Below are 13,531 nucleotides of genomic sequence, written 5' to 3'. Positions count from 1 at the left end.
TTTATTTCAAGTTTCAGTAAATACTGGAATGGTTTAGTGTTGCAGTGAAGGCTTCAGCTGGGGAAGCAGATCTGTCTTCTGAATATGGCCTCACCACCCACTTACTGAGCGAGTTATTGACCTCACTGAGCCTCAGTTTCCCATCCGTAAAGCAGAGAGGACCATGCCTTTCACATTCTTTTCTCTCCAGTTTTACTGAGAAATAACTGACATCCGTCACTGTATGAGTTCAAGGTGTATCACACGGTGGTTTGATTTTATACATATTGTGAAATGGTCACCACAACAGATTTAGTCAACATCCCGCATTCTTCTTGTGCTGGTGATTCATACAGATCACCGCCTGGAACACACAGAACACCAATGACAGATCAGAAGCCACCGCATCACGACCCCCTGCCGCCATCCCCAACGTGAGGACATCCTCAGACCAAGCTGGGTCCAGAATCACAACCCACTTTGTCTGTAGGGCAGGCAGGCAGGACAGATACTTGGAAGAAAAGGTCGCTTCCTGTTTGCTGCATATGATCTTCATACCCGTTCCAGGAATTGACCTGGCAAATATTGACTAGGCTGCCGTGATCTTCAAACACTATTTTCCTGTGAGTAGGAGGCGACGCAGGGCTGAAGACCCAAGGCCCCCAGCCCAGGGACCTCGCCGTGAGTACCACGCTTGTGTCTGAAATGAAGGCAGGAGTGGCAGTGCGCTCACACTTGCTCACGCGCTCTCTCTCTCTTTCTCTCTCGCTTTGGCAGAATAAATAAGAGAACTGAGTCCCTTAAAAGAAACATGCGATGATACACTGCTTCTAAGTCTTAAAGTAAGAACTTCTGGTTTTAAATTATCTTTTATGGATGGCTTGACCTTTAAAATTTTTGAGAAAGGAACTCTCAGTATTCTTGGCAGTTAGAGAACAAAACAGAACAATCCAATCCAAATCAAAATGACAATGTTACTGCAGCAAATTTACTAGAAACTCTGTTATATGAAGAGTGATGCTTCAGAGCCCTGGTCTGGAATCTGAATCATGCTCCTGCCACTTCGCAGGTGTTTGTCTCAGTTTCCCCATAGGTGCAGCAGGAATAATATTACCAATACCTTAAGGGTCCCAGAAGGATTCAATTAAGTGATGTGAAGTGAGTATCTCTCCACGAGGGTGCTGCTGGCATGTAGGATGGACCATTCCTCATTGCCTGTGACACATCTGGTGTTTCAAGTGCTTTCTCTCTCCCACTAAACTCCAGTAGCACCCCCTTCCAGATTTTGAGATGATCCTAGATACTACCACACCCTCTTTATAACCATCCCTCCCCCTGCCTCTGAGCACAAGTCTGGCTTGGAACCGGTGATACACTGTATCTAATATCCCCACCACAAAATAAACAATAAATAAGGATATTATAATTAATTAATGGAGTTCTTAATTTTCTTCTGGGATCTTTCTGGAAAGGGTATAAAGAAATAAATTAGGGTGTGATTCCATCCAGCCTCAGTAGAAAGGGGTAAAAATTAACATTGCATGTTTCCTATGGGCCAGGTGCTTTATATTATATTATTTCTTTTTTTTTTTTTTTGAGCAGACCAAATTTAGACTTTAAAAAAAAATTTTTGTGTATATATATATATATTTCTTATCAAAGTTATTTCTTATAATCCTTAAGCAACCCCACCCCTGGGAGGTAGGCATTGTTATTATTCACATTTTGCAAATAACTCACTGTGGTTCAGAGAGCTTCCTTTGCCCAGTATCACCCAGTGACTTAACTGCACAGCCTTGATTCAAACCCAGGCGCCCTGACTTACAATTCAGTCCTCTGGGAAAATCAGGGCATCCTGGGGGTGCAGGAAGTAGAAAATAGTGGCGAGATCATTGGGATTAAAAACAAATAAACCGGAAGAAGTTTTATTGCAGCTGTAGTTCTTATTTCCCCCAGGGGCAGGCCAATATTTCAATTGCTCTGCTTCCCAGCTTCAACGGAATCTGTTGGTAAGCGGGCCGCGGCGGAGGGGGCAGGACGTGGCCTTGGGAAACTGCCCGCGGTACTTTGACCTGCAAACTGTGTTTCAACATAACCGGTAAGGCGGCTACCTTCAGCCTCCCAACAACTGGCCTTTGGGGTGTGGTGGGGGATTTAGGGTGCCGTAAACCATCTGCAAAAATAAGAGCTCTCCCACACGACCATGGCATTTGTAACCGACCCAGAGACCATTAGTTTGGGCAAAAGGTCAAGGCACTGATTAAGACACGGAAGCTATCAGGACAAACAGCAAGGACGCAGCGGGCAGCTGCGGGCAGCGGCTGTGGGCTGGGACAATGGAAGGGTCAGTTCTGAAGGGGGCAAGGGGACAGCAAGGTGGAGTGGGGGGCCCAAGTGTGTGCTCTGTGAAGACGTGGGCCTGCACTCCCCGCCCTGAAGCACTGGGACCCCCTGGGTCACACTGGGATCCCCTGGGTCACACAACCTAAAGCACAGGAGATACTGTGTTGGGTCCCCAGGGCTGCCATTATACAGGACCACAGACTGGTGGCTTAAATGGCAGAAACGTGTCATCTCACAGTTTTGGGCACCAGAAATCCGAGATCAGGGTGTTGGCAGGGCTGGCTCCTTCTGAGGCTCAGAGAGAGAATCTGTTCTAAGCCTCTCTGTTTCTGGGGGTCTGCTGGCCGTCTTTGGGGCTCCCTGGCTTGCAGAAGCATCACCCTGGTTGCTCTCTCCCTTCACCTTCACGTCCTCTCCCTGTGTGTCTGTGTCCAGTTTCCCGTTTTTAGAAGGATACCAGTCATATTAGATTAGGGCCCAGATTAGCCTCTTACTAATTAATTAACTCAGTGACCCTATTTCCAAACAAGATCACATTCTGAGATAGTGGGGATTAGGACTTCAGTGTAGGAATGGGGGGAGGGAAAGATACAATTCAACCCATAAAGGCTATCTTCCCTGAACCATCAGTTAAGATACAGGCTTCCGCCCCTGCGTGTGACGAGAGGTCCTTGAGATAACAGGTTTGATGGAGACAGAGTTGACCTCTCTCATCTCTCCGTCCAGGCTCCATCCATCCTGTGGCTTTGCCACCCCTCATTCTCCTGAGCTGCCCCCACCCACGGTGTCCCCATGGCTGATGGTCACATCCACACTCCCGCTAAAGAAGACCCAAAGAGGAGAGGGCACTCCCCTTTCTGGGAGGATCTGGCCCAGGAGATACACGAGTCATCCTCTCCCCTCCCGTTGGCAGATTCTAGTTAATGGCCACACCCAGGTGCCAGGGAGGCCTGGCATCACTTGTGTCACAGTGTCCTGAACATCTGCTCTGTAGATTGAGGGTCAACCCTGTTTTTGAAAGTTAATGAATAATCGAAAGAATGACTGGAAAGAAGAAAGAAAAAGAAAAAGGAAGGAAGGATGGATGGATGCAGTGGGGGAGGCAGGGAGAAAAGACCATGGAATTTTTTTTTAAGCCCAGAGTCCTTTTCTCAATGAAATCTTCCAGACAGATCAGTATATAAAGCTATAAAGGGCCACATCGCTGAGAACCCGGGGGAAGTGTCTGGAGTCCTGCTTACTCACGCCCACCTCACCCTCTGCAGTGCCCCGCCTGACGCGTCTGTGGGATAGTTTGGATGGGAGGTTTATTGTATAAACAAAGAGGAGCCTTGAAGTTATTTATGAAAAACAATGGCATGTTCAACATCTTGTTTTCAGAGGATGGGACCAGCGTGGCTGTGGCTGCTGGGAGCGGAGATCCTGGCCTCGGTCCACAGTCAGACCTTTCCTGCCCGTGGAGATAAGAACCTGGGGGTGCCTGAAGCCCCCCGGGGTCAGCTGTCAGAGCCTCTCCCTGCCTACCACAAAGTCACACCTACCATTACCAACTTCGCTCTGCGTTTGTATAAGCAGCTGGCAGCAGAAACCCCAGGAAACATCTTCTTCTCTCCTGTGAGCATCTCCACCACCCTGGCCTTGCTCTCTCTGGGGGCACAAGCTGACACCCCGACTCAGATCCTGGAGGGCCTCGGCTTCAACCTCACGGAGACCCCAGAAGCTGACATCCACCATGGCTTCCAGAGCCTCATCCACACCCTCGACCTGCCCAGCCCCAAACTGGAACTGAAAGTCAGCAACTCCCTGTTCATGGACAAGCAGCTGAAGCCTCAGCAGCGCTTTTTGGACATCATCAGGGAGCTGTATGGGGCTTTTGCTTTTTCTGCCAATTTCACAGATTCCAATACAACTAGGAGGCAGATTAATGACTACGTGAGAAAGCAAACTTACGGGCAGGTGGTGGACTGCCTGGAGGAGTTCACGCAAGACACGCTCATGGTTCTCTTGAATTACATCTTCTTCAAAGGTGAGGGCTGGCCTGGGCAGGTGTAATGCCTCCTCCTCTATCTCCAGCCCTGTCCCTAAAAAGCACTAATTTTGAAGTCTTACAACTGTTTCTTCCAGAAGTTACCTCCAAACATTGAAGTAGTGTCTTTATATGACAACTTCTTAATTTATCAATATTTGATTTCTCTTTGCCATTTTTTTTCAGTTCTATTTGCATCGTTTTTTAACAAAACTTATATTCAATCCCACTTTTCTATTAATAATTCACTTTTATAAAAATATTTTATTTTTAAATTATTATCTATTTCAAGCTACAGAAATGCAAAGAATAATATAAAAACCACCATACACTCCCCCTCCAAGAATGAACAAATGGTAGCATTTTACCATTCACTTCAGATTTTTTTTTTTTAAATATAGTATTGCAGATTCAGTCCAGTTCCTTTGCAGTCCTTGCCTGGTCCCATTTCCCTCCTTCCATGCCTCCCCAAAGGCAACCACTGCCCTCGGGTTGCTGTGTGCCCTTCACGTCCAGTGGGTGCACATCAAGTGCGTGTCCACAATCATCTAGAATACACTCCACGTCTCTTAACACTACACAACTGGTGTATTTCGCACTTAGGTTTCGGTGTCATTATCACATCTTAATTTATAGCGATAGCTTGTTTTGACTGTTGCACTGAAATTTTCACGTCTTGAGGTCCATTTCTCTTTACTTTGGTTATTTCCTGCATTAGTGGCCTTACATGGAGATTTCTGCTGGGAGGAAATTTAGATTTCTAAATTTTGCTTAACTTCAGTTCATACTTTATTTAGATTTCCTTAGTTTTTACGTGATGTTCTTTTCTCTTCCTGGATCCCATGCGGATCCACATTTACATTCAGTCATCATGTCAATTTAGGCTCCTCTTAGCTGCGGCAGTTTCTCAAACTTTCCTTGCTTTTAATGACCTTGACAATTTTGAGGAGTGCTGGCTAGATAGTTTGCCTGAATGTCCTAAGATTGGGATTTGCCTGGTGTTTTCCCCATGATTAAGACTGGGGTTACGGGACATGGGAAGAAGGCCACAGAGGTGAAGTGCCATTCTTGTCCCATCATGTCAAGGAGACATACTATCAACCTGACATCACTGTTGATGTTGACTTTGATCACACGGCTAAGATGATGCTTGGTAGACTTCTCCCTTTTCATACTGTGTTCTTTGGAGAGAGTCACTGTGTACCCCCAACACTTATGGCGTGGGGAGTTATGCTCTGTCTCCTTGAAAGAGGAAGAGCTACATAAATTATTTGGAATTCTTCTGTATGGGAGGTTTTCTCTTCTCTCACATTTATTTATTCAATCACTTATTTACATAATTATGGACTCATGGATATTTATCTTATATTTTGGATTATAATCCAATACTACCTAATTATGTTGCTCAAAATTCTCTAATACTGACCATTGTTAGAGCTCTTTTAATTGGTTCCTGTGTCTTTTGCTGTACCTCCATCTTTGCTGATTTGGGGGGAACACTTCCTTACTTTCTGGTGCAAGACACACCAGGCTCACCTTTGTATGTCCTGATTAAGAGAGGAAAACATCTCTTTATCTCTTTGTGCTGCCAGCTGGGTGATTTCTTCGGCTCTAGCTTCCATTTTATTACTTCTCACTTCAGCCATGGCTAATCTATGGTTTAACCATCTGCTGAGTTTTTGGGTTACTGACTATATTTTCATTTGAATTCTTATTTCTCTCAAGGCTACCAATTATTTTGCCATAATGACCTGTTCCTATGAATTTTATTTCTTCCATTTTTTACACACTTAAAAATATCTCTCTCTTAGATTATTTCTATTATCTCAGGATCCTGAACTGTGAATTCTTAGGTTTGTTGCGCCTACTGATTCTCTCTCAAAAGAAGACTGAAATTTTCAGCTTTGAGCTCATCTTCAGTAGAAATCATCCTTTTGTACAAGCTTCTTATGGACTGTTGTGGAAGTGTCTCTAAAAGACAAGTTCACATCTGCCTCTGGTCTTATCCTATTGGTTTTACTGATTCTATATGAATTTCTAGGTTAGTGAGTTCCAGGGAGTAATGAGAACATAGACCTCTTCTAGATTTGAGAATTCCTGCACTGAATGAGAAATGAGCATGAAGAACATTGTGGTCCTTTCCCCCTGCCTGGAAATGTGGTGACCTGTCCTATCTCATGGCCAGGTTGCTGGGCAGAGTTTTCAATCCAGGCTTCCCAAATGGGAAAGGAATTGCCTCTTACAGCTTCTAGCTATTTGCAGAGAGATCAGTTCCAACTGCGGGCGTGAACTGCATTTATTTCCTCTGAGAAGACATTAAATACCACCCATATGGGCTGCATCTGATTCTGATAATCTCCGAGCCAGATGACCTCAGCCCCAAGCCAGAGATGTGCACTCCTGGTTTGTATCTGGAAGTTGGCTTGTTTTTGAAATCAGTTACTTATTTGTTTTTGTTCATGGATCCATTATTTTATCCAGGTTTTTAAACCGTTTAAGCAGAAAAAAAAAAAGCTTTTTTCAATCAGTCTGTGATACTTCCCAGAAGTCTAATCTTTGATTCTCCAGAGTCTGACACAGGGTCAAGCATGTTTTAAATTTCTGAATTAAAGATTTTAAGTTAGACTTTGGTCTCATGTTTGAGGACTCTAGGAATGTTACTCATTCATTCATTCAAAAGCAAACATTAAGTACTGACTACATCACAGCGACTTTGCTGACCTCTTGGTGAAATCTATGAATAAGGTAGGGTTTTCCCACTCTGTGTCGCTCACAGTCCCATGTGAGTTGTCAATAAGTAAAAACACAATTGCAGCTCAATGGGAAAGTGATGCTGTATTTGACTAAGTACAGGTGCCATGGAGCTCTTGAAAGATACAACTTTCCAGACTCAGGAAGTGAGGGAAGCCGTCCTGGAAGAGAGGCTTCTAAGCTGAGACACATAGGGTGAGTTGGATTTACTCAGGCGAAGAGACTGTGGGACAGTTGGAGAGAAGAGGGTTCAGGTTGAAAACACAGTATGTGCAAAGGTCCAGGAAAAAGCTACCACTGCATTTTCAAGAAACTGCAACAAATTTAGTTGGATGGAGCATAAAACACAATAGGGGAATACCTAGGTGGGTGTGATGAGAGTTGCAATGAAAAGGTAATCGGTGGCCATGTTGAGAACCCTCGGCTTTATCTATAGGATCCCAGAATCACCAAAAAGTTTGAAACTGTAGAGTGATGTGATCACACCTGTTTTAGAAAGATCAATCTGGCTACAGTTTGGAAAATGTTTTGGAGGAGAATAAGGCTGGAAGAACAGAGACAGGTAGTGACCTGAATAAAGCTGTGGCTTTGGAGGCAGAATCAGCAATGCTTGGCCACTGATAAGCTGTGGGCCTGAGGGACAGGATGAGCCGGTCCCCTCCCCGTGTCACCAAGACCAGTACTTTCAGGAGGGCAAGTCAGGAGGGGGTTGTGGGTGGAGATTGTAAGTTGGAAGAGAGAGGATTCTGAGATTCTGCATTTCCAACCAGTGGGACAGTGTAAGACTGCCCAGACTTGGCTCTCTTAGAGCGTGTTCTAATGGTTTTGTGGGTTTTGTGCCCTAAGCCAAGTGGAAGCATCCTTTCAATCGCTACCAGACCCAGAAGCAAGAGAGCTTCTTTGTGGACGACAGGACCTCTCTCCACATCCCCATGATGCACCAAAAGGAAATGCACAGCTTCCTCTATGACCAGGAGGTGGCTTGCACCGTCCTCCAGATAGAGTACAGTGGAAACGCCAGGGTCCTACTGATCCTCCCTGACCCGGGGAAAATGGCCCAGGTGGAGGCAGCTCTGCAGCCAGAGACCCTGAGGAAATGGGACCAATTGCTCCTGCCCAGGTAAGTGCCAGGATTGGGAAGACTCCTGCAGGCTTTATTTGAAAACCCTAGGCGGCCTTGATCAGCTCCAGTTGCAAAAACCCCAAACCCTGGCTTGGTTCGCTTCCCTGCTGTGTAGCCAGCAGTGTGACCTTGGGCCATCCTTACCCTTTGGGCCTCGGAGTTCCTCAGTGTGAGATGAGGCCGTAATAACCACCACATCAGGTTGCTCAAAGGACTTATCAAGTTAAAGCGTGTAGAATATGAGAGTGGTACCTGGTTCATGAGAAGAGCTCATGGCCAATGATCATTCTTATCCCCTCCCGGGCTTCTTTCTACCCAAACTCCCTTCTCTTCCCTTTTTCTCCAAATAATAACTTACAACCAGAATTAAGTGTAGTTAAGTGTAGGCAACAAAGTAGATCAAGGAGAATTATTAAGAATAATTCTGACTCCCACAGAACAGTGGACATTTCTTAAGAGGGCCTCTTTTTTCATGAAAATATTTCTTCAAGAAATTAAATACCAAGAGGAGTATTGTGAAAAATCAAGGTGCCAATTGCCAGTTTGGGGGGATGTTTACCTATCCTCTTCTGTCTCGCTTGCTTTTTGGTTTATGGTTTTCTCACAGTGGCTTTAGCCTTTTCTGGTTTCCCTAGACCCCATACTCCAGCTAACCCATCCTTGGAATCTACCTTCCGTTATGGGGCCCTCCGAGGAGAAATCTGGTCTTGAGTTCTAATTACCTCTTGCTGGATAACAAACCACTTCAAAATGGAATGGCTTGGAAAAAAACCCATATATTAGCTATCTCAGTTCTGTGGTTGGACTGGAGCTCAGCTGGGCAGTTCTCCTTTGGGGGTCTCAAATATTAGAGTTAGGTGGTGGCTGGGGCTGGAGCACTGAAGGCTCCTCCATTCAGATGTCTGGAGCCTGGCAGGCTGAGCTAAGGGCTGAGCAGGCATCTCTCTCTCTCTGTGTGAAGCATCTCCACGGGACTAGCTTGAGCTTCTGCCCAGCTGCTCAGTACAGTTGATATTGTTACATGACAAATCAGCCCTCCAGGAAGGAGGATTCCAAAAGACAGGAAGTGAAGGGCTCAGAAATCAGCACAGTGTCACTTCTGCCAGATTCTATTGGTCAGAGCACTCACAGAGCCCACCCCGATTGGAGGGGAGGTGTTACAGATCAAACCTCCTGATGGCCGTCTTTCATCCACCATCACCACCTGGCGTCAGTTACCTTCATGCCCACAGGAGCCTTCTCTCAGCACCCCAATGACATTAAAGTACCAAAAACAGGGAAAGGGTGGTTTGTGTTTGGCTAGAGATTCAAGTACCAAATGAAAGAGATACAGGACAAGAACAGACTGCAGGATTTAAAGTATAATCCTGATGTCTCCGAATCTGCATAGCTCTGGTCAGTGTCTGGTTCCAGCCCCGTATTCTCAAGCTCCCTTGGGGTGAAACCACCTCTGCCCCTTCACAGGAGGAAGAATCTTCTAGACCAGTAGGTTTTCCCTTAGGAAGGGCCTGTTTTGAATTCTCACTTTGACCTTCAAAAATCAAAACCAACCCAAGTTATTTTTCCAAATCTCAGATGCTCCCTGATACTATTTCTCATGCCAGAGAGTTACATAACATGGCAGTATTTTAATGGGCTTTCAGACCTGGAAAATTCAGGCTTCTAGGTTTCCCTCCATTCATCTGTGAGGAAGTTTAGCTTGCCCAGGGGACCCACACTTCCTAGTAACTGTTCATTTATTCGTTTACACTTGCGGGACACCTACTGTGTGCTGGGCTCTCTACCAGATGCCCTTCTTCTAGACTCAAACCCCTCCCCACGGTGGGGACCTGCCCTCCAAGTGCTGCCTGTGCAAATTTTGTCATGTAGGCCGAGATGAGATGGCTTTGTTTTCTGTTTCCAGATCCATTTCCTCCTTTCCAAGTTCAACCCCTGACTTGCAACTGCCTCCCACTTCAGTTAGACTCCTGGATCCTTATTTTTGCCCAAGAGTTGAACAGGTTGATACTCCAACCTAAATTAGAGTCTCTAATCTGCATTCATTAGAGGCAGAAGTCCCAGCTGCTATTAACTAACCAAGTTTGCAGGTGTCCTGACAACTGTCAAACAATACTTCCAGAGAAGAATTAACCTGGGAGAAAGGGACAGATTTTCTCTGGGTCAAAAGAAGCCTGTGAACCTAACACAAGGAATATGGTGCTCTGGTGGCAAAAGCATGCCGGTAACAGGAGAGAGAGTTATGGTTGATTTGTGCCCACACTTTACATACATGATCTTTCATCAGATCTTCAAAAGCCCCTGAAACTCAGACAGGTGAGCAATGGTGTAGCTTATGTTAGGGGTTTGCCAATAGATGGATTCAGGATCTAGTTCAGAAACTGAGCCCACAGGACGTGCTGGTGAAATGGATGTGGAGGTGGGGAAATGTTAACAGTATTCACTTTACACGGTTATGTTGTGGCATCAATTGGTTAAGTCTTGTAAACCTTGTCCAATGTCTGGCACCCAGAAAGCCCTCCAGAAATGTGACAAACTCAAAGACCTCTAGCTGTGCTGGAAGTCTTCTCAGATCCAGACATAGACACTCTATGAGGTGGGAAGAGAAGGAGGCTCTGGGTGGTAGAATGTTCTGGCACTGCAGGTAGAGCCACGAGAAGACTGGTTCCCCCTCCCTCTGGGAAACACGTCTCCCTCCCAGAGCTCAGGCTGCCAACAGACAGGACAAGATGACAAGACAGCAGCCCTTCTCTGTCTGATTCTCTCCCCAGCCTGTTGGATTTGCATTTGCCAAGGTTTTCAATTTCGGGAACATACAACCTAGAAGAGGTCCTTGCCCATGTTGGTCTCACCGACTTATTCAACTTTGAAGCTGACTTGTCAGGAATCACTGGGAAGCTCAACAGAACCATGTCCAGGGTAAGGCAGTGAACATGGATGCGTCTGTCTGCGGGGGAGGTTATGTCTTCTCCTTTGATATTAGGTGCATATTAAAGTCAGGTTCCCCCTGTCTTCTATTCTGGTTCTTTAATATCACACTCTTAAGATTTCTTTTCACAGGCAGCTCCCTTTCCACTCCCCTTTCTTCTAGACTTCTATATTCTTCAAAGCAGGAACAGAGTCTTGAATAGAGTAGATGCACATTCAAGGTCAACCACGGAAGCAGAAGTTCCCCAGGTGTTTTAATCCCTTAAACATCCTCCAAGGGCAGGCAGTGGAGCTCTATCGGCCTTTATTACAGCTCTTGAGTGTATTTATCAGCTTTGCTGCAGTAACAAACAACCCCAAATCTCAGTGCCTCATCTTAACTGGTTGACTTCCTGTCCATGTGACGTGTCAGAGGCATGTCTCTTCTACCTGGTTACAGATCTGCTTCAGATCTTCTTCCTTCCAGAATGTAGGTTTAAGGAGAAGCCCCCATTTGGGACATACCATTCTTCCAGCAGTGGGGACAAAACAAGAGAAAATGTGCAACGGCACCTAACACTTCTCACACCTGATCTCTGTCAAGGTCACACATATATCATTGGCTAAAGGAAGTCCCACAGTCAAGGTCACCGTCAAGGGGATGGGCTTGTGTTGTTCTCCTGCAGGAGGCACTGCAAGTCACAGGGCACGGGTGATGGCGGATAACTCCCTACAGGAAAGGGGAGCTCACACTTGAAAAGAATAATGCAATTTTCCACAGTAGGGAGGCCAAAAAAAGCCCTTCTCTGGTCTTCAGTTTTCTTTCTGTTTAAGAGGAAACATTTAGTTAACATTTAAGTCTTTGCTGGGAATTTCATAAGGAAAGTATTCTGTCCTTTATTTGGGAAAGACTAGCTGAGATTTGGAATGTGAATCTAAGGAACGGGGACGTGGTCTTGTGTGTGTGTGTGTGTGTGTGTGTGTGTGTGTCTGTGTGTATGTCTGTGTGTGTGTGCGTGCACACATACTCGCCTGCCATGGAGAGAGAAAACAAGAGGGAAAAGAAATAATTTAGCCTTTTAAAGAATTTCAATCACGGTGACCTTAGATGTTAGATTTGGCTCTTCATAGACCTTTTTAGAAATGAATGTTTTTCAACTTTTTCTTTGTTAAAGCCTCAGAAGTCTTTCTTCCTAAGAAGTTGCATGATAATGAGGTTTTAAAAAAAAGAGTCCTTTTCACAGAGGCCTGTGGAGGGTTTGGCACCTCAGAGAACCCCGTTCTACTGAGCTCTTTTGGAAAACAGTTGATTTAGGCTGAGCAAGCCATTGTAAAGATGAGAAAACTGAGGCATAGAGGGGGCAAGTTCAGCTCAAGGCAGAAAGTGACACTCGGGTCTGTGCCATGTGCTTGGGAAATGTCCCTAAACATCACTGTAGGGTTTCTGTAGCCTGGTACATACTCAGACCTCCCTCAGCCTTGCTTAGGTCCATCTGTCTCCCCATCAAAGAGCAATCAGCATAGCGTGACCGCCCCCCTCAGGAAATGATGGAGGCAGAGAAATGGGGAGGGGAGGGAAATGAAACAAAGGCTGGAGTTGCTTCCTCGGGAGGCGGGGCCTGAGCGGGGTGACTCCGCCCCCATCTCCCTAGTGCCAGACCAGGTGGAATCTGGTCCCTCGAAGCGCTCTGGACCGACCCTGTTTCTGCCCCTCTTCTTTCCTTCTAGGTGTCACACAAAGCGACAGTGGACATGAGTGAGCGGGGAACCGAGGCCGGGGCCGCCTCCAGCCTCCTCTCGCAGGCCCAGTCTCTGACCGCGACATCCGCCCCACACGCCCATTTCAATCGGCCTTTCCTGCTGCTCCTTTGGGAGGTGACCACCCAGAGCCTCCTCTTCCTGGGAAAAGTTGTCAACCCAGCTGCAGGGTGACTGTGGTGGGAGGCCAGCGGGTGTCTTGTCCCCTGCCTGAAAATCAGGAGAGCCAGCCCCAGCCTGCATCTCGGGGGTACAGTGGGGACCAGGTAGTCAGAGTGTGAAGATGCTAATAAAGTTGATCTTGGGTTTTGTGAACAATGAGGGGAGATGCTTACAAGGGAGGGTCAACACGCAGAGCAGCGGTCAGCCATTCCCTCTGCAATTTCCTACAATCTTGTGTCAGTTGTGGTTAGAAGGTTAAGATGAGAACAGCTTCCTGTTAGGGGCTCCCTGGAGACATCCGCCACTGCTGCCACCACTGCTGGGCTTTCCTGAGTGCCCTTTGGGTAAAGGTCCCAGGAAAAGGCACAAAGGACATCAGGAGAAGTAAGCGAGTCCCTCCCTTCATGGTGGCCGATCTCGGCTGTACAGCAAAGTGATGTCATCCTGAAACGTCATCCCTGGATGTCAGGGATTAGTTCACCCTG

At 46.3% G+C, this 13,531-nt stretch overlaps 1 protein-coding gene across 2 annotated transcripts; it reads left to right on the top strand.

The window, feature by feature from the left end:
* The first annotated feature begins 365 nt into the window (after positions 1-365).
* On the top strand, positions 366-13,199 carry SERPINA11 (serpin family A member 11). Of its 2 annotated transcripts, XM_014558819.2 has the most exons (7): positions 366-660; positions 757-821; positions 1,936-2,077; positions 3,703-4,348; positions 7,946-8,219; positions 10,991-11,138; positions 12,855-13,199. In XM_014558819.2, exons 4-7 carry the CDS (start codon positions 3,706-3,708, stop codon positions 13,056-13,058), a joined length of 1,269 nt encoding a protein of 422 aa, XP_014414305.2. In that variant the 5' UTR covers positions 366-660; positions 757-821; positions 1,936-2,077; positions 3,703-3,705; the 3' UTR covers positions 13,059-13,199. The 2 variants fall into 2 exon arrangements, with proteins under 2 accessions (XP_014414305.2, XP_032338453.1); XM_032482562.1 differs by lacking the exon at positions 757-821.
* The last annotated feature ends 332 nt before the right edge of the window (positions 13,200-13,531 follow it).

This window comes from Camelus ferus, chromosome 6, assembly GCF_009834535.1.
Source record: "Camelus ferus isolate YT-003-E chromosome 6, BCGSAC_Cfer_1.0, whole genome shotgun sequence".
Classification (NCBI taxonomy): Eukaryota; Metazoa; Chordata; class Mammalia; order Artiodactyla; family Camelidae; genus Camelus; species Camelus ferus.
This window is presented reverse-complemented; position numbering and strand designations above follow the sequence as displayed.